Here is a 20361-nt window from a genome sequence, read left to right on the forward strand (position 1 = left end):
ATTGGTCATCAGCCACCTGCAGCAGTAAAAAAAAAGAAGCTCAAGGAGACAAACGTGTTTGTGTACGAGCCCGTCTGTCTCCACGCTTCTCAGATCAACAGACAAGCAATTAGAAAGAGACAAAGGCTGCCCACGCTGTAATTGGCGACTGTCCTTGGTTTTTGAGGTCAAACCGGCACGCTTAAACTATATACACCGCGAGGCATCGTCTTGCCTCTCAACAAATGAACGCCTCGTCAGAATCAATAAGGAAACATCAGTTTCCATGTAACTTGTCTCGTGCTATATTTCCTGCAGCTGCAAGTAAGCTCTTAAAGGGACTCTCCACTGTCTATAGTGCCGCAAATCCCTCTAAAGATGTTCATGCTCTCTGTTTTGAAAAAAAAAAACATGTTTTTTTTTCAACCCCCTTTTCATCTCAGCCACTTTGCCATATTTTGGGGACTCCAGTGTAGGAGGGAGTACTAATGTGTCTCTATAAAGCAAAGAGGATGGAAGTGAGTTCAGTAATTACAGGAGTCGAAATCGCAGTAATTACAGTTGCTGCATCATTCTCATTGTGTGTGGCATCCTCCTGCAGGTTCTGATGTGCAGAGAGGCCCAGTTCACACATGTATCTATGGACCTTGTCTCACTTTCATGTACGTATGAGAGTGAGACAAGTTCCATGAATTGCAGCTGAATGTACTTGAGCATATCGTGTGTGTGTGTGTGTGTGTGTGTGTGTGTGTGTGTGTGTGTGTGTCTGTGTCTACTGAATGCTATCCTCTAATCTACCTGCCCTACTCTCACTGTTGCTCTCCGTTTCTGTATATATATTTGTGATCTTGCCTTTCAGTCACTACGGTTTAAATATCGTCTCTATGCGGTTTATGTTGCGCCAAAATTGCGATTTACTTTACTAACAGTTGTTAATGAGTGATAGCTGACATGCCAACATTTTCTCAAGGATGTTTGAGCTGTTGGTCCCTTGTAGATAAAAGGACAGATTCCCCATATTATTAATGAATTATTCATTTGAAATAATACCAGAAAACTTTGGAAGCAAAGTCACTAAACATACTTATTTGGTAATGACATCCGCAGTAAAGTATCTTACCTTTTCTGAAACAGTCTAAGGTGTTGTGTATGACCCCCCCTGGAAAGGAAAGCATCAAACTGAAGTACATCAGCTTTAAATAAGCGACCAGGTAACACCTCATCTCTCATTAACCTGCTCCTTTATCGCAGCCCTCACAGTTAATCAATAACACAGAGACATGACTTAATGACGCACAGGCTGGGAACGCACCTTGTGTATTAGGTGATGAATGATTTTTGTTCCACCAGCTATTTTTCCCCCTGACTTGGGGCCAGATAAGGAATTCCAGATGAAGAGGACCATGTTGTGATTGATGGTGGTCCTGGTTTAAGAAGGTTCTTCCAGTTTCACGTGGAAGAGAAGGAGAAATCTGACACCTAGTGGTGGAAGTTAGGAGAAAAGCATAATTTCTTCTCAAGTCCTCTCATATTTTCCTGCATCTGTTTTCATCACGTACTGTAGTTTTGGCACAGAATCAAGTCAGGATAATAAACGATCATTTCTTGCATGATATAAATTGATATAAATGAGTGGAAATATTTGAAACACGTTCCCCTTGCAAGGGACGTGCAAGACGTGCAGAATGTCTACGGGCTTATGGTACTTTTCCAGGACTTAAGATCAGTTGTGATTGGAATTTAAATATCAGGAATATTTATTTTATATAGATTTTTTTTCTCAGATCCTCTTCACACATAAGTACACACATGTACTTACACACCCCGCCACTCACAGGCAAGGTCCTCCTCCCCATGTGATAAACCCTGTGAATAACAGGGTAATTGTTAACAATTAGTCCAGCTATGCTTCTGTCACATCAGCAGTGCTCTCAACCAAATCTGCCAAACCTGCTGACCTCAGCCTTGTATCCATCATCTCAAAGGTGCAGAACTTAATAAGCGACTAGAGTTGTTATTTTACAAACTGTTATGAGAGCTGGGAACCAGAGAGCGATAACAGCTCTGTTGTTGAGCATGCAGCTCGACCGCAGCCGAGGCTGCTGCTGTCCATGGCGTCCCGGGGATGAATCCTTGAGATGTGGTGCTGCATTGAGCAAAGAAAGAGAGAGACACCGAGACGTACATGCACATATGGAAACACAGACGGCTAAATCTCTGGCGCGGGCCCAGAGCTCTTTTGTACACCCCCTCTTCGTGATGCTGTTAATCCTCTTTCCAGATGTACAAGTCACAGGGAGGTTGTTGCTCAGCCTGGGGATGAAGCAAAAGGAGGCCACCGGGTCGCCACACACCATCCTGCCACTCAAAACACCTGCCAATCAATGAGCAGTAGGTGCACGCTGTTAGTCCGCCTCTGCTCCCCGGTGGCTGCCTTATCCTGTGTTAATCTCACACTGATGGATGCATGATGCTTTTAGAGAGTTTGCAGCGTGTAATCTGAGTGAAGAGAATCACAGAAATATTATCTCTAGACATATGTCAGTTAGCCACGAACCGCCTGTTTTGGCGTCGCCATGTGGAGAGCCATAGAGGCAATCCATCAATCATAAATATGCTCAACGTTAGCGTCCTTGAGTGTGACGCGACACGAAAATGTAACCCTAAACGGAGGGAATGTATTACGCCATGTAAACACAAGCTCTCCAGACTTGCAAAAAAATAGTACATAAGAAATATTTAATAAATGAATCCATTAGTCAATCCACATATTGGCAACTGTTGCTATAATAATCAATTACCCGAGTACTTTTTAAAGAACAAATGTTCAAAAAGTACTGGAATGACTGCCAACATGTGAATATTTATCGTTATTTTTGTCAGCTAGTAATTTAATATTATATTGTGTATATATATATATATATATATATATATATATATATATATATATATATATATATATATATATATATATATAATAAAATATATATATATATAATATATATATATATATATATATATATATATATATATAATGTTATGTTAAAATACTCACTACAAGCAATATAAACAGCATATGATATTTGCCCTTCACATTTGTTAGATCACATGCATAAATTAATGTGCCACTCTTTTTTTTATTTTTATAAAATGTAATATTAGCCAAATGGGAGCACACTATTACTAGATATGTACATTGGGTGGTGCTGCTCTGTTCCGCTATATATGTAGTTAGAACAGGATTGACGGCAGGCGTCAGACCCGGAAGGGGCTCAGAGTTTTGATCGCATTCACAAACACTGTCCTGGTTCAAGCAGCATTGGATTAATGGTGGGCATCAAGGGAGCATATCATGTTGTAGCATGGCACCAGGACAATAAACACATATTATACCGCACCACCTGTTCGTAGATCCTTAAACCAAGCAAGGGAACGCAACGTGATCGAGGCAGAACATTAGTGCGTCAGCCAAACCAAATCTGGAGGTAAAGGCACCTCAGTAGCCCAGCTGGAGGACGGGCTCCTTTTGACAGCAATAAAAAAAAGGAAATCAATTATAATCAACATATTGAGTGATGCTCCTGGCCACATATTCTACCATCCCTGTATAGTGTATTCATGATTACCAAAGTCTTGGCTTTCTTTGATACACAAACTTGGAAGAGTTGACCGGCCTGTTCTGTGGAGCAGCAGTTGAGGTGGAGCTCAGACTGGTTTTTCCGTATCACGGTCAGCTTCCTCTTGAGGAGCTCTTGTTCCAGTTTTCGTGAGGTAAAACAATTGTCACATGTGATGTGTCCACCAAGTTCCTGAGTCATGTCCAGGGCAACTCCCATTCCTTGATTTTTCTGAGTGGCTTCTCCATGAGGCTTCGCTGTGTAGACTTGTAAGTTCAATTTAAAGAGATGTATATGTATATATATGTATTCACTTGCTGGCTGCTGACGGGCTTGTTCTGGTCCTGAAGCTCATCTTCATTTTGGAACTAGCTGAGGTCAGAGAATATAACTCTGAGTTCAGAGCAACTATATTTCTTCACTTGCTAGGTGCTGACGGGTTGGTCTTGGTGCTCGTCTCCATTTTGGAACAAGATGATGCTCAATCTCATCCTCTGTCATCCTACAATTTCCACTCTTATTACCCCTGGGTTCCAGTGGACATGAACATCCTGTATGTATTTAAATGTGTATATTACACACATTTTTATTGAAAATGTGTCCTGATTTATGCTCTTTACAGAAAATGAAAAAAATAATTGTATAATTTTTCTTTTGAGAAAAAATTTAAACAGGTCCTACAGACATAAACAGCATACCTTCCTGTCAATGTAGAATAGCCTATCAGCTACTATCAAATGGTTCATGTGGGATTTGTTTTGGGAACTTATTTTCAATCCATGATCATCTTAGCTGAAGGAAGTTTGAAATGCTCACCTTTCCTCTCTGCTTTTACTTTGCTTAATTGTCGTGAACGGTTCAAAAAGGGAAAGATTTCCAACTGGCTGCTGTTGGTTTATTTTACCCTCATAAAGTGACTGAAAAGAGACGCTTCTTCACGTATTAAAGTATAGTTACTAGCACACACATGCTGACACACAAACACCACAGCAGACGTGAGTCAGTTTTAGGAAATATTTTTGGACCCTTCACAGCTGTCACTCCTGTCAATACATACAGGATGCTTCATTTTCAAAGCTGTATTTTTAACATACAATACTCAGAGCAGCAACAGACGTTTGACGTGAACGAGAGTAAAAGGCAGATTCAGTCAACAGCATCACTTTATTGTCCACACACATTCACTGTGGTATGTTTACGACACTCACAGTACCACAAAACAGCATCATCACAGGTTTACAAGCGATTGTTTCTTTGTGTGTTCGATTCATGGTGATTTGAACAGTTTCCTTTAACCAATCATGAATTTATTTCTTGTATGTTTTCTAATTTAGTTCACAAATATCTTAAATAATATTTGTTATGTTTCCAGGTGGACATTTATATGCATGTTAAGTGAAGATCTTTTAACTCTAATGCTTTCCCTTTGTCACTTTAGCTCCTCGGTGGAGGACGACGGCGTGTCCGAGCCGTCAGGACACTCCTAAAAAACAGAAGGGAAAGTACAGCTCCATTTACATGAACTATGTCTTTGAAACAAAGACATAGAAATAAATGCACAGCACTCTATATACATATTGCAATATAGTGGTGGAATGTAAGTATATTTACTCTTGAGTATTGCACATAAGTACACATTTACTTAAGTATTTACCTTTCATTCAACTTGAAGTGCTTCTTTGGAAAATGCTACAGCAGTACAAAGCAATATTAATCCAGAAACATAATATATACTATTAAAACACTGACAAAGAGCATTTTACTGCACATTGGAGTTCAGTATTTTCATACTGTAGTATTAGTCATTTTACTTAAAGGGATCTCAATACTTCTTCAGATCCAGATAAATACAAATAGAACATGTGTGCACAGCTCACCTTCACTTTCTCCAGCTCCGGTCTGCCCGGGAGAGATTTTTGTGAGGAGAAGGACTGTAATGTGAGAGAGGAGTCCGATGAGGTCAGGTTATAAAAGTATGCAACTATTCAAAAATGTGACAAAAACACCAGGAGGTATGTCTCTCTAACCTTCCTGGTCTGTTGCATCTCCTCTGTGGATTTGGACCTATTTTTCATGTGCTTCTGAGGAGACGTGGTGGTGGAAGACTAGAGACAGAGAAACAGATTGGAGTCAGTCTGGTCCGGTCCAATAAGGTCCTTCATCTCTATCAGCTTTCACAAACCTCATTCGCCTTCTGTTCCATGGCTGACTTGAAGATTTTTCTCAGGAGAAGTTTAGTGCCGATTCGGTGATATCCTATTGCTTATTGTGGTCGTACAACTGGAAAGACAGAGGAAAAAACAATAAGAAGTTTGTGTCATGTCGTTGCAATACATTTTACAATGCTTGTTTAGTTTACTGATATAAGCTCACAATCATTTCACTGACATTTAAATGTGAACAAAAAGCTAAATTGATCCCTGATCGCGTGCACATAAGGGGCCTGCCAGATGAAACATCTGCAGTTCTTAACTCCTTTCACTAGATGGCAACTCTGACTCAGGCATCCGACACTTCCCATCTGATTTGGATGTTTTGTTTGGCAATTTTGCTCAGGCGTTTTACCTTTGGTGGGCCTACCAATTGTCACACTGGAACATCAAACACTGATGCTCCCATTATTGCTTATTGCCAAGACAAGAACAAAAACACATCTGTTTCACCTGGCGCGGATTTCAGTTTGTTTTATCTTCATCCGACTGGCAAAAACTGCAACTGAAGGTTTAAAAAATAGCCCTATAACAGTAGATAGTACACAAAGGAGCCAGAAATATAGTATAATATTATCCATGCAGGACAAAGAAGGATTTTGGCACGACTAAAAAGGCCACAATGATAACCGATAACCGCTAACAGTCCCAGCCAGATCCACAGCTGGTGTCCGGAGCCCCTGGTGGCCGGGGACAAAACACCCCCGGGTCTGGGTCCATTTGCATGAGACAGATTTGTATTCTCCAAAGATCTCAGTGGTGCCTGTCTGATATATGACCATTTAGATCAGATCAATCAAAATACTTCCCGGCATGTCAGAGTGACTGGGTGGTTTCCTGCGTTCATATTCTGCTGAGGCCTTTAGATGGTGGAGAGACACCAGGGTAAGACATCGGAGTGTTTTAAAGATGTTGTTCACTGATGAAGCTCATTATAAAAGAAAAACAACTCAACATGAGATTCACTTACTTGATGCTTCTAAAGCTACATCTTGTTATATTTTTATAACATTTGTATATTTTTCTTTGTCTTTGTCTTGAAAGGTGTATTTATAGTCTTGCCTCCCTCAAGGTCAAGCATGGCACGACAAGAGCGAAGATGAAATACGTAGAAAGACAATGTCCTGATGCGACTGAGCTTACAGAGACTCGTCTACCACCGTAATCTTTCGCTGAGCCTTCTGCTCTACAGGAAGCATTCAGCTCAAGGCTCATGAAGAATAAATGGGAGCTGATCGACAGGAGCTCATTCACCCGCTGGGACGGCTGATGTCAGAGCCACATTTGATGCGATTGGGAACCCCACCAAATTTCTACTTGGACTGTAATATTCAACCAGGCCTACCTGCTATTGAACAATCTGCTCGAGAGGGACCGAGCCAGTGAAGTGTTCCCAGCTTATTTCATACATCAGGCCTATTATGCACATGCATGCGGTTCAGTTGGCTCACCCAGGGGCTCGCAAGACAGCTGTACTCCATGCACTTACTCTAAAATGTGCATTACAGCCCTTTGAGGGATAGAGGATAATCTCTGCCTTGATGGAAGGGCATTCGGAGAGTCCTGAGTGCGCTCTCTGACCATCTCACCGAGGGAAATGACCTTAATGAGTATGATACTTGTCTAAGGCGGTCTCTCCCCATGCTTTCCTCTGTCACTTTCTGTCCCACTTTGGTTAGACAAGGAATCCCTCCTTTGTGAAAGAAGCAAAAGGGATGAAGGACTGGATCGGCTCCACGGAAGTGCATTTGCTTTGTGGCCGAGGTAGAAAGAACGCTGCAGCTTTGAGAGATTTCTCCAACGATTAGTCCACATGAGCAAGCTAACAACAGCCAAGGTGACACATCCAAAAACACTGCGCCTCTTTGCGTACAAAATTTAAAAAAGCGTACAACAAATACCCAAAATGCATTTATTTTTACATGGACACACACAAAAGCAATGCCTGCAAGGATAGACTAATAGAATAGTTTGCCTCGCAGTCTTTTTGAGGTGATGTTCGCATGACTGAGACACTGCAAGAGGAGCATGATGAATGTGCGGTAGCAAAGTTTAACAAAACTAATTATCCTTTACAGCACATCATAAAAAGCTGATGTGAGGATCTGTGTTACGCAAGTAGAAATTCTGTTCTTGAGATTTGAATCCATAACACCAGCAGAGACCAAGATTGTTGGGTCAACACTAATTAACTCCCCAACCGAGAAGCACCACATAAAGCTTTATTTCTGTGTCTGCAAAATGTAAAAAAGTTTCATGGGAAAAGGAACGATTACAAAAGTGAACGTCCACGTAGTCAGTCCTGTGGTCTTCTTGAAAGGTCAACACAAATGACAATCTGCTGCGGACACAATCCCTTCTGATTGCGTCAGCCGCAGGTGGTCATCAATGTCCATCCCTTAGTAGCGATGAAAGAATATGTCCTTTTAGCTGTGAAGTGGATGATTCACACCTTGGAGATTTTACTTCTTTGGGTCAACGAATCCCCATAATTCAAGTTCAGGAGGTGAAATTAAAGTCTGGTCTGATCCGCCTCGCCACATGTCTGCTGTTTAACATGCTAATCACATGCTGAGGATGTACAGTTGGTGGCTGTTTGAACACATGTATGCACACAGAGGTGTGGAGGCAACCAAGGTGAGCGTGTGGACAGTAGCTGCACCGGCAGAAGACTCAGTGCCAAGGACACAATGTCCTGTAATTGAAGATGATGGGTTGTCTGTTCAGCCACGCTCAGGTGTGAGACCGAGACAGACACACAAACTCCCCCCAGCAGAATGTATTTAGTCAATAGTCGGCCAACACAGCTGCACCCAGCCCGAATTACAGCTCGACCATGTGTATCTCACCCGATAACTGAGTCAGTGCTGATGAGTCTATCATTTTCATTTTTAACACACCAACCAGAGCCTGTCCTTCACCGGCTGAGCACCATCTTTCAGTGCACAGTAATCTGAAGCATTTATCTGATGGATGGGTTTGGTTTTACACCACTTGTGTATTCCTCTGCAGGACTCTCAAAGGCACAGTGAGCACCATTCAGAACTCCCATTAGCAGAGGATTGAGTTCAGAAAATAAACACTTCCCAGATATACAAAGCCCATTTGTTATCCATCCCAATGCAGATTACCTAAAGCACCAAATAACAAAAACAAAGATAGGATAAAAAAAAAAAAATGGCACAGAATCTAAGCTTTTCTATGATGAGGAGATGAAGTGGTTTATCTCAAGACAGCATAAGACATTTAATCAAACAATGAAATGCATTAAGTGACAGACAGGATGAGAGAATGAATGATGGGGGTGACACATAGAAAGAGAGAAGGGGTAGGCTGACATCCAATATAATCACAAGCACAGGGATCACCCCCAAAAATGATATTAGTAAAATGCCTGGGGGAAATTCAGACACTCACCTCTTTTTCTCCCTTATTCCTTCTCTCAGTACAGACGTGCAGTGGAGTAGATGGCACTCCTCATCTCACTGCTGCTATGCTGTCTGTGTGAGAGCACACCCCTCTCTGCCCATTCATAGCGCCGCCGACGCACCACTCATGCATGGACACACATGCATGTGTGTGTGTGCATGCATGCGCACACACACACACACACACACACACACACTAACGCCAGGTGTGACAGTCGTGTATGCTAATGTCTCCAGTCAGAAAGACAAAAGCTGTAGGTGAGGTATAATTTACTGCACATTGTTTCTTACACTGCATTGTTTACTGTATCAGGTTTATTACTTCAGGGACAATCACATCAAGGTGGGCGAATGAGATGCCATCCTGTCACATTATCTTAAATAGACATTCTGCTGACATCATCTATGACTCAGTTTATAACTCATAGAAAGGCAAAAAAAACACCCCATAATAGTCCTCCCGGGCTCCTCAACTGGAAATCACCTTCCAGCAACAAGTGTGTAGCCAGATGAAGCAAGTGATTGGCTACAACGCTTCATAAAGAGCCAACCACAATGCTGCACAGATCTGTCGTCACTGTGCAAAAATGACATTTTTACATGATGCCATTCAGAGGGGGGTTTCTCCACCAGAATCCACCTACAAGGAAATTAAATAATGTAAACAACGCTAGTTAAAATTGATACCTGCAGTGTCTTGTTTTACACTGCATGAGTCATACAGCCAGTCCACTTGGGCAGACAGGTCTGGCTGAACCACATATAAAACCAAATCACGTCGCATTTGTGGAGCCAGAAACTGACCTCAGTGATTCATCCAAAAACATTCCTCACATGCGGACTAAAAGCTGAAACTTGGCATCTTTGCCACAACAACAAAACACAGATAGAAAGGATCCCCCATTTATCATAAAATGCTTTAATTATTTGGCTACAACTTGCGGGATAGTTTTCTGATGATCACATTATTAATTAATTTCTTGCAATTTCACATTACTAAATCATAATCTGGACCTTGAGGTGACAGGAAAACAGGACTTGACCAGGGCTTCTCAAAGTGCTATCACAGCAAACAAACTGCATTCAGTACCACATGCACACATTTGGAAATAGCAATTAAAAACACACAAAATGAAAATTTCTAATATTAAAAACTCATCGCAGTAAAAGACACTCAATAATCTTAATTCAAATAAAGAAAAAAACAATTGTGCAATACACTTTAAAAACCCCTTCTGGACAGTCCTTTGCAGAAACATGTCTTTGTTTAGAGTTCAAAGAAAAGCATGACTGCAATGTGAGATTGTGACAAAGTAAAGCAATGTGAACTTCAAACTGCGCAGCGTAGAAACATCGGGGAACACGTCAGGCTTCAGGGCGTAAATGTTGAGCTAAAAACTTCTAAAAAAAAAAAATAAAAAAAAAAAATGTGGATACAGTTCACAATTCATAGCAAATTTTCATTAACATACGTAGTGTTTTAAAATGACACCATAAATGCTTGTAATGATCTTTCTTTACATTTTGCCTTAAGAGGCAAATTAACAGCAGAAATGACGGCTTTGTAAACAATTATAAAAAGTGCTTGACTTGTTGTAGTTTCTAATTGTGTGTCTTTGTCCATCAAACACGCACAGAAAAGTCTTTCAAACGGCCGTTTCCCTGGCGTCTTTGGCTTTAGATTCAGCAGCGTCGGGGGTTTCCTCCGCTGCGCCAGCTGAACTTGACGTCTCCTCGGAGTCTGCGTTGGAGGAGCTGGTTGGACTGGGTTTGTCTGGCTTCGTGTCCGGTCCCTGGTCTGAGACCAGCTTCAGGAACAGAGGGACCTCCAGCTGCTCTTTTGTCAAGAGGCCTCGCTGGTCATCGACCCTGCAGCACTGAGCCCTCGTCAGCATGTCTAGCAACCCTGACACGCACAAAATATCGAGGACATTCTGACATTGTTTCAAATAAATAACACTGTCGTTTTAAAATTTGCCTACAGTATCTCAATATCATAGTTTGTAGTCCAACAACAGACTTTTTAAAAAAAACAATTATGTCTAAATCGGCAAAAATTCATCACCACACTACTGGCAATGATACTAGAATTGGGTTATAAGGATAAAAGGCTCCATCAATTATATATTTCAAATAAATGTCCCGTCATGTTGAACCAACTCGACAAGATGTCTCACCCTCCATTTCGCGGTTTTTACTGGACTTGGGCTGAGTCTTGGCTCGGGCCTCCACCGCAACGGCACTCACTGCTCCTGCCTGTGACCAGAAATAGATTCAGGCGTTATCGATGCACAAAATAATGCTTCACAGGTTTTCAATCATTGTAACGTCAATGAAAGGAATAGACCTGTTATTGAGGTTAATGCCTTTGGCTGCGTCACAATCGTGCAGTGAATGTCCATTGGATTTGTTATTGTTGCGTGAAGTTTACGAAATGGGTTAGAAGAGAGTGTGCATCGTATGTACATTACTTTCTATCAACCGCACAATGCAATTAATTACACTTCAATATTCTACCCTATTCCTATATGGAACTATAAACATGTGATCCATTCTATACAATAGTTAAACAAAAAAAGCCAAATGTTTGTTAATATTGTTCAAATAAGAATATAAAGGTTGTGTCTAAATTACTGACTTGTTCACGCATAGCCATGGTATTCATTATATTTAGATAACAGACAGAATCTCAGCAGCTCTTGTATAATGACAGCCTGTGGTATTGGAGATAAGTAGTCTATTTGTTTATGTTGCCAGTGTATTGCCTCACCTGTGTGGCTGCAGCAGAACCACTGGCCCTGGTCTGCTCTCTTCCTGTTCACACCACACAAAAGACAAATGTATTTTTTAACAGTGCTTTCCCTTCCACGAGAAAACTAGTATGTCGGCTGCTAATAAACACTGACAAACCAAATAAAATATTCCTGAAAAGAAGAATTAAACTTGTCCTTCTCTGAAACAACCGCTCTAATTTAATCCATTCTCCTAGTCCTAAATGCAGTGAATGTGACCGAGTTAAGGAGCGCTGATGTAAAGTGACATTGTTTCTGGTCTCCTCGCAGTGGGAAATGAGGTGAGCGAACTCCAAGTGGCATAGCACTCAACAAAGCAAATGGACTCAGACATTTTAACCCCACGGAAACGAATGAAGACGCATGCAGAGAGAGAACGCGCAAAGAAATCAGAGCAGGAAAAAAGGAACATTCAGACAGCGATGCAGAAAAACGCCAGCATTAAAGTGGACAGTGAAAAGACTCTCTCCCCAGCCCCAGATGAGAGCGGGGGAGAGCCGAGACCCATTGAGAAACAATTAAGTGAGTAAGAAGGCACAGCCAAAGTTCAGACAGCAGAAGAGAACACATCCCCAATGTGTCACCACATCATTGACGACCAACAGTGGCCGCGGGGCGAGAATGTGCCTGATCCGATCAAACTAATTTCATTACCCGTTGGCCAAGTAGGTTGCTTCTCATCTTGTGGCTTCTGCTGGTGCTCTTGAAGAGCATTGTCATCATTACTAAATTATGTCAACATTGCCGTTACGGTAAAACATTAGGTTTAAAAAAAAAAAAAAAAAAAGGTCAAGTGTATTAACCTTTGGTTTTGTCAAGCCGGAGAGTCTTATTGGCCAGTCTGAACACGGTGCCGCTCATGTTCACAGGCTCGTCGCTTCCAACCTGAAAGGAACAGGGAAACAAGACATGTCTGGACGAGATCAGATACACTACACAATAGATAAATGAATTACAAAGATGGTGTGATCCTTGTCAAGAGAAATGCTGCAACACATTGTTTTCATATAAAAATTACAGATATAATTGATATTAACACGATAAATGATGTGCTTGTGGTTCCCTAGAAGCAGCTGCTGTAAGAAAGAGGCAGACGGGAAAAATAAAAATTGTACATTTTAAAATGTAAGACAAGTCTGCTGCTCACCATGGTGACCAGGGCCTCGTGCGGCTTGAGTTGGTGTTTCTGCAGCACCGTAGAGAGAGCGTCCTGCAGCGTCTTACTGGACTTCACCATGATCCCAACTGTCTTACCAGTGGAAGCAATCTCCAGCCTGAAGCACGCATGCATTTCAATAATAATCGCTCACACAGTACACAAACGATAAATGCAGTTGGACAGCAATATCGCATCATTAACATCAACAGCCACCAAATGATATGAATCCAAAGTGTAATTAATACAAATTATGACTAATCTATGACTAGTGTGAACACAAGGACTTTCCTCTGATATGGTGTGAAAGCCTGCTGCGGCTGACGGAGAAAAAAAAAGAAAAACCAGGAAGTGCCAGGGTTGACTCACGCAAACGTCACCCTGAGCTCCAGAGAGACCTGCTGATCCCGCAGTACCGAGCAGTCCTGGTCCAGCGATAAAGGTTGCTGCAGAGAGAGCAAAGGTGCACCAGACAGAGAGAAGTGACTTTCAGAAACGTCAGCATCAACTTTCAGAAATGAAGAGGCAGTGAGAGGTTGGGAGAATGTGAAAACAGGAAGGGTGGGGAGAGAAGTCATCTGTCTCAAACTACTTGCGGCAACAAAAAAAAAACACACAAAAAATTGCAGTTGAAACCTTTGAATAGCTTCTTGACTTAAAGCTGGTGCTGCAGACAGAGCAGCTAGTTCCTCACCTTGTCCTTGCCATGAAGGTAGATGACGACATCCTTCAGCGGGAAGCCTCTCTTTTCACACAGGCTCGCCAGCATGTCTTTGATGGGTTGGCCATTACGCGTGGGGGCCAGCGAGGCACTGCCATCGGGCAGGTAGACACAGCAGTAGCCCCCCTCCACTCCTATCCGACTTCCACCACCACCACCCTGCTCTGGAGATCGAGGAGTCAATCTGCCATTCTAAGCCACAGATGGAGGGGAAAGTAGGAGTGAAAAATATACTTTGAAACAAGAGTGAGGTACTTCATGTCATATCTTCTAAACTGTGATTTAACTTCTTGAATACAGTAATTTGTCATCCATGTGTGCGCACTTGCACTAACCTCTATCTGTCTGTAGAGGGAGCCGAGCTCCACACTGCCGCTGCTCGATTTGACAGACATATGGGACTCTATCCGGGAGACTAGGGTATTGTTGTTGGATGCATCTATTGTTATCGATGAAGAAAATCAACAAAGAGACAGACAATTTGTCAGATAAAGTCACAGAATGTACATAAAGAGAGAATGTAGGAACACAAGATCTGCTCCTACCTCCCCAGGATCCTCTTTTCTGTCCCTGCTTTTCCGAGACAGTCTTTCCACCTGGCAAGCTGTTGGATTCTGACTTCTTATTCTGTTTGAGACAGTAATTAAAGAGGTGCCACAGCAAAATTTAAAATGGCAATCATGGATTGTTTCCCCCCCCCCTCTCCTGCACCTCAGGCCACATACTCCCTGGCACTATACCTGGCTTCTGGTGGCCACGTCCTCCCAGGATCCAACACGGACCGGCTCTGTAGAGCGCTGAGGCCCATGTTTACCTCCTACGATTCCCATGGTGCAGCTGTGGTAGAGAGGGGAGCGCACAAAGCGCCTGTAGCTGTCCATCTTCATCAGTTTAAATATCTGACACAAAGCGGGGACAGTTAAGTCAATTAATCGCTGTGTTACTGAGCCAAAATGGGAGCGTGGACTCCAAACAGACCTGTGCTTGGGCCTTGTTGAACATGTCAGGTGTGAGCTGTTCTAGGTCCTTCTCCTCTGTCTTGGCTGTGTCATCAATGTTGACGGAGTAGGGAGCGCTGTCAGACAGGTAGGTGTTGTAGATGGAGCGAGCCGTTGTTTTTAGCTGGGAACACAAGAGCTCCATCAGCTGAACCCTCCTGAAGATTAGATATGAACTAAACCCTGTTTGTTCATCATTGAGTTTGATCTGACAAGACATCTTTTAACTAGAATAGATTCAAACGCCAATTTCCTTTTGGATCTTGTGAGTGATTAACTGAGCTAAATTGAACAAACACTAAGTCTGCCTGGAAGGTACAAAACAGTTAAGATAGCTTTTTAAAATTCTGTTGGAATAGTATAAAAGAAGCATCTCAAAAATATGAAACAGCTTCAGTCAATTATTAATTTAATGAATATGATAGAGATATAGAGATATATTCTAATATAATAACAAAAATTTCAAAGCAAAAAACCTTTGCATCTGCTGACTGCTCCAGAGAAAGCAACACAGTAATCGTGTCTGGTCAACAACTACTGAAGTAAGTTGTTTCAACATTCTAATGAGTATTTATTTTTTTTAAAAACTATAATATAAAGATCTCAACACAGTTAAATACATAAAAAAAATGATCATAGGCAAGATGATTCATCGTAGAAAGCAATAAAAAAGTGCCATCGTACCTCGTCCAAGGAGCCAGCCGGGATCTTCCTGAATTTTTCACATGCTTGCCAGAATAAAATGTTCTCCGCACTCACCTCAGACATTAAGAACGACTGTGGACACAGACACGAAGACCAAACATATGTATGAACGCATATGGCACACCCTGCGAGAGCTTGCTGGAGACCTCGTGGGTTTAGTGTGTCTCACCGTAAACTGGCGGACTCCAGAGGGGTCCTCCAGGAGCTTCTCAAATGAGACGGCCCAGCTCAGCACACTGTTGGCTGGGCCAGCCTCTCCGCCCGGAGTCCCTGGAAGGCTGGAGCTGCTGCCGCCACAGCCCCGTGCAGACATGTTCAACTCTACAGCACATCCCAACACAAACACACCCATTTATCAGAACAGAAAAGCGTGACCAGGAGCGAGATACGTTCTCCTGTCGTGCGCGGACATGTTTCAGTTCGGAGAATTGCGAGATGTACAGGATAGTCAGCATGCACGTTGGCCTTTCATTCTTACCTCCCTCTGACACTGCCTGGCTCTGAGAATAGAGAGAGACAGAGCGATAAGGGAGGGAACAACCCAAAGCTATCAAAATTAAGAAATTATACTTTTTTTTAAAAATAGGCACTTTAATTCTCAGAGAAGCGGCACTTAGAAAGAGCACAGAACAAACAAAACGTATATGCTCAGTACATTTACAAATATTTAAGTAACAGCTTTACATTATACCCTTAAATAGTGTTAATACAGACGTTTCACATATTCACACACAGAAATACAAGGAAGTGAGATGTGAACACCAGCTGCATGTTTTTTGCCTTCTCCTTCTGTGTAACAATGTAGTGCAATCAGGCAAGCCGTTTCACAGGAAGTGGTTGTGACACTGATGACGATGGCTTCATTCAGCTTTTAGGACTCACATCTTGTAAAAGTTCTGTTTCAATTTGAGCACTTTCACAGTTGAATACTGCCAATAGTTTCTGCACATATGTTGCACACAAGCCTGTGCTGACGACCATACATGCCCGTCAAGAATTCATGTACCTAGATAATGATTTTCTAAAAGATCATGAGGAGGTATTTCAGAAGAAAAGTCACACAGGCCACTTGGAACCATTTTAAGTTCAAAAAGGTGGCCTTCACACAGAAAGGCCCCTACTTAAGAAGGAAAAATTGAGGGTCTTGGGTTTTAATCCAGAGGCCGTCTGGGTTTCCTTTGGATGCTCTGGTTTATTCCCACAGTCTAACACTGCTCAGGTGTGGAAGTGAACATGTCTGTCCATTTATTTAGTCCACTGACTTGCAAAAAGTCCTCTAGAGGTGTAAAGATTTTACAATAAACTTGAGGGAAGCTTTGTCATCATTAACAGTGACGCACACTCCGGATGTCATTTGGGTAAACAACACTAAGGAAACTGCAGAAGGTACATCCAACATCTTACAACTTGTTACAATAATAAAGTGGACAAAATCAATTTGAAGGGTTGTATTTTCGGCTGATATTTTATCAAGTGATTATCTGCCTGCCGATTTAGAAATTTAAAAAAAAAATCTTGGTTCACAAGTTTATAATCAAATGCCTTCAGCTGGCATGTTTTAGTTCATACATTCATTCCTCAAATGTTGTAATATCTTCATTGTGAATTAATGTAATTGATAAATGCTTTAGTTTCTACAATAAACAAAAATGCATGCGTATGAATGACACACATACATTTCCCTGATCATTTTTAACTCAGGGGTGGTTTTTATGAAACGCATAAAAAATGTGAATCACCTCATGAACCATCTTGACCTTATTTCTATATGAACCTATAAAAAAGGTAGGCAGATCAAACGTGACTGAGCAAATTATTGAGAGCACACAGCAACGTACATGTTGTAATGGGAGTGAGAGGATTTCACAGCATCCACTAATGAGACTCAAAATTCCTGGAAAAACCAAGTTAGTATATTAACCATGAGACCGAGGCCCATCTCCTGTGGAGAAGTAGACGCTAAAAAACAACATTTTTTGAGAACTGTATGTGTTTACCTTCAATGAATGACCAGTGAGCAGTTATACTGGATGCACTAATTTTAGTGCGAGCAGGAAGACAACAGCTCAAAGCAATTGATAATCTCTGCCCATATATGGTTGATATGGGCTGACAGCTTCTGCAGATGGAGCTGCACTGTGGCTCCACTTCACTTTCTTTGCTCCATTGCTCAAACTCTAGCTCCAAAAACACGACATGTCGGTGCCTACAGATACAGTCTCCAATGAAAACAACTCATCAGTCTTGCTCGCGCACTGTTCGTTCTCATACACCGTCAGCAGAGAAATAGCTAAGGATTAGGATTCAATGCAAAACTCTTCGGAGGAGAGACAAGATAAGCAAACTCACTTTGTGAGGGAATAGTGATGCTGCACCAACTATAGGCACATTTGCAAGCACTCAAAATGCACAAAGCTACTTTTCCTTGAAACACACACACACACACACACACACACACCAATTGAAGAAAGCGACTGAAGCCTTCTCAGCATACACATGACAGCCTGGCAAGCATTTCCGCTTCAGACTCAAGGCCTGATCCACTGTCAGTAGCTTTGTTCCCTTCTGAATTAAGACGAACAATACACGCACAACACAGGTTTGTGCATACTGTCGAGATGACAGTGGGATGATTACGGTGAAAGACTGAATGATTGATCCAAATGTAAAAAAGACATTACTGTTTATCAAATCATGACAAACAGGTACACACATATTTCTCAGAGAACAATTAGAGTCTTGAAATTCCTCAATGCAAGGGCTGAGAAAGCCTTCTTCCGCATCAATGCATAAACAGACCACTGGCTCCAAAGAAAAGCTGCACGACTAAAACAACATGTGTCGAACAGAAGACTACTCACCATGTGGCCAGTAGGAATCCCTAAAGCATTGCAGTTCTTCGCCATGGTGGCTCACACACCCGACTAAAAGTCTACGACTGCTGTCAGGGGACACAATAAAGTGCTCCACCCAAACATGATGCATACTCTTCACACTAAAAGTCATCATTTTGGGTCTTTCTGTCACTTCCTCCCTGTAAGGGAAGTCTTGCCATAGCAACAACCCACACAAGAGGAAGTATGGTTAATATGATCAAACTGCTCTCAGTACATCTTGAGAAACACGACGATGTGGGAACATAGACAAGACAAACACACTCGTGCCAAGTCAAGTAACTTGCCACAGCTTACAACTATTACACAATCCAGACAGCAATTGTTGCAGTTTTTTAAAAAGCCACTTCATTTGAGTCTGAATGAAGTTTTGTTGAACTTGGAAGTTATTGAGATTTTGACATTAAAACTACAAAACTGATTGACATTCACAAGTTGTAAGATGATGATCAGTCAAAAATAATGGTATTCGCAAAACACCACAGAACTTCTACAAGATGCAAGAGTAACTTTAAATATCATGAGGAATAAAATCAATAAGCCTAGATTAATTATTTTCAATTAAAAAAAGATGTTCATGAGGTTTGGTACACAGAGCACGAGGAGTTCATCATTATGAGTAATATTTTGTTGTAACAAATTAAATTAAATGCAAAAAGATTTCAACTAGTGCAATTTAAGTAGTGCAAATTATACACTACACTTTCTCTATGCGCGCGTGTGTGGAAAATGATTGTCTTGCCTTCTTGTCAATGATGCCAGTGGTTGTGGTGCAGCAGTTGTCATATTTCCTGAATTGCTTTTGTGCAGCAACTTTTGTCAAGCGGGAGAATCTGTGATATAATCCTCTGAACGCGAACATCTTCAGGAAAACAAACAGATCAGACGAGAGTGAGAGATGAACGCGCTGGAAGTCAACAGGTCAGACTTAATGACCTCAATGTTACCCATTTACTGAGTCCTGACATGCGCACTAGCTGGGGAGCCATGCAGGAGTAGCAGGACGTTTTAATTGGTTGCACCTGCGACATATTATCAATTAGCTTACATTAACGCTTTTTTTGTAAAATAGCTAACCTCATGTGCAATTTGAAACACACATTCAACATAAATAAGCTACTTGCAACGCAAAATTGTGCATGAATGAATACTCGAGTCAAAACAAGTGCTAATCTCTTTGACTGTCTTTCGTGTTAAAAGTAATGTCGTGCTGGGTTGTCTCACTATATTGGCAGCAGCCTGTTCAGCACTGGCTGATGTATTCGGTAGAGTTGGTGGTCTTGTGACGACATCTGGTCCAGAGAAAAGAGAGAAATTTAAGTTTCTCATCTGCTTCTTCCCGGTCCAGTCCAGCAGGTGGCGGTAATGCACCTGTGAGCTGTTTTGCCAGCCGCCAAGAAACCCCAAGAGAGAAGATGAGTGACTTCTCTGAATGTAGTGTTGTTAACACTCAAAAAGACTACTTTTGTCTATTCCCACTACGTTACATTCAATCTTTAGTGTTTTTTTTGTAAAACAGCTTGCTATGTTGTGAACATTAGCTGTTGGATGAACCAAACCATGTTAACTATTAGCCTGTCAGCATGTTTACAGGAAGTTGCATTCTCAATGTATAATGTTGAACATTATAATATACTAGTACTAACATTACAGTAGCACATTAAAGCAACACACTAAGACTAAATTAGTTAGTCCTATTTTACAGCAACATTTCAAATGTAACATTTGAAAAAAAAGTTGTTTTCATGGTTTCTGCATTACGTAAGAAGGTAGAAACTAAATTGCCAATCTCAGGCACTCAATTTACAATTAGTGTGTGTTGACAGGAATGACCTTTTTCATACTTTAGGAGATATAATTA

General features: G+C 41.5%; 1 protein-coding gene and 1 long non-coding RNA gene across 2 annotated transcripts; both read right to left on the reverse strand.

The window, feature by feature from the left end:
* Window positions 1–4749: 4749 nt before the first annotated feature.
* Window positions 4750–9335, reverse strand: LOC137797071 (uncharacterized). The gene is made up of 5 exons (XR_011078684.1): window positions 9224–9335; window positions 5779–5876; window positions 5624–5701; window positions 5474–5527; window positions 4750–5079 (listed from the first exon to the last, which is right to left on the reverse strand). It is a non-coding gene; the product is annotated as an uncharacterized lncRNA (long non-coding RNA).
* Window positions 9336–10673: 1338 nt separating this feature from the next.
* Window positions 10674–18548, reverse strand: rgs14b (regulator of G protein signaling 14b). The gene is made up of 15 exons (XM_068589684.1): window positions 18468–18548; window positions 16085–16106; window positions 15776–15927; window positions 15586–15678; window positions 14882–15025; window positions 14644–14802; window positions 14449–14530; window positions 14239–14342; window positions 13877–14095; window positions 13552–13628; window positions 13174–13300; window positions 12830–12911; window positions 12005–12048; window positions 11412–11490; window positions 10674–11140 (listed from the first exon to the last, which is right to left on the reverse strand). Exons 1-15 carry the CDS (start codon window positions 18510–18512, stop codon window positions 10881–10883), a joined length of 1689 nt encoding a protein of 562 aa, XP_068445785.1. The 5' UTR covers window positions 18513–18548; the 3' UTR covers window positions 10674–10880.
* Between the last annotated feature and the right edge of the window lie 1813 nt (window positions 18549–20361).

This window comes from Clinocottus analis, unplaced genomic scaffold (genome assembly GCF_023055335.1).
Source record: "Clinocottus analis isolate CAN_PGR_092001 unplaced genomic scaffold, fCliAna1.0.p SCAF_10, whole genome shotgun sequence".
NCBI classification, from domain to species: Eukaryota; Metazoa; Chordata; class Actinopteri; order Perciformes; family Cottidae; genus Clinocottus; species Clinocottus analis.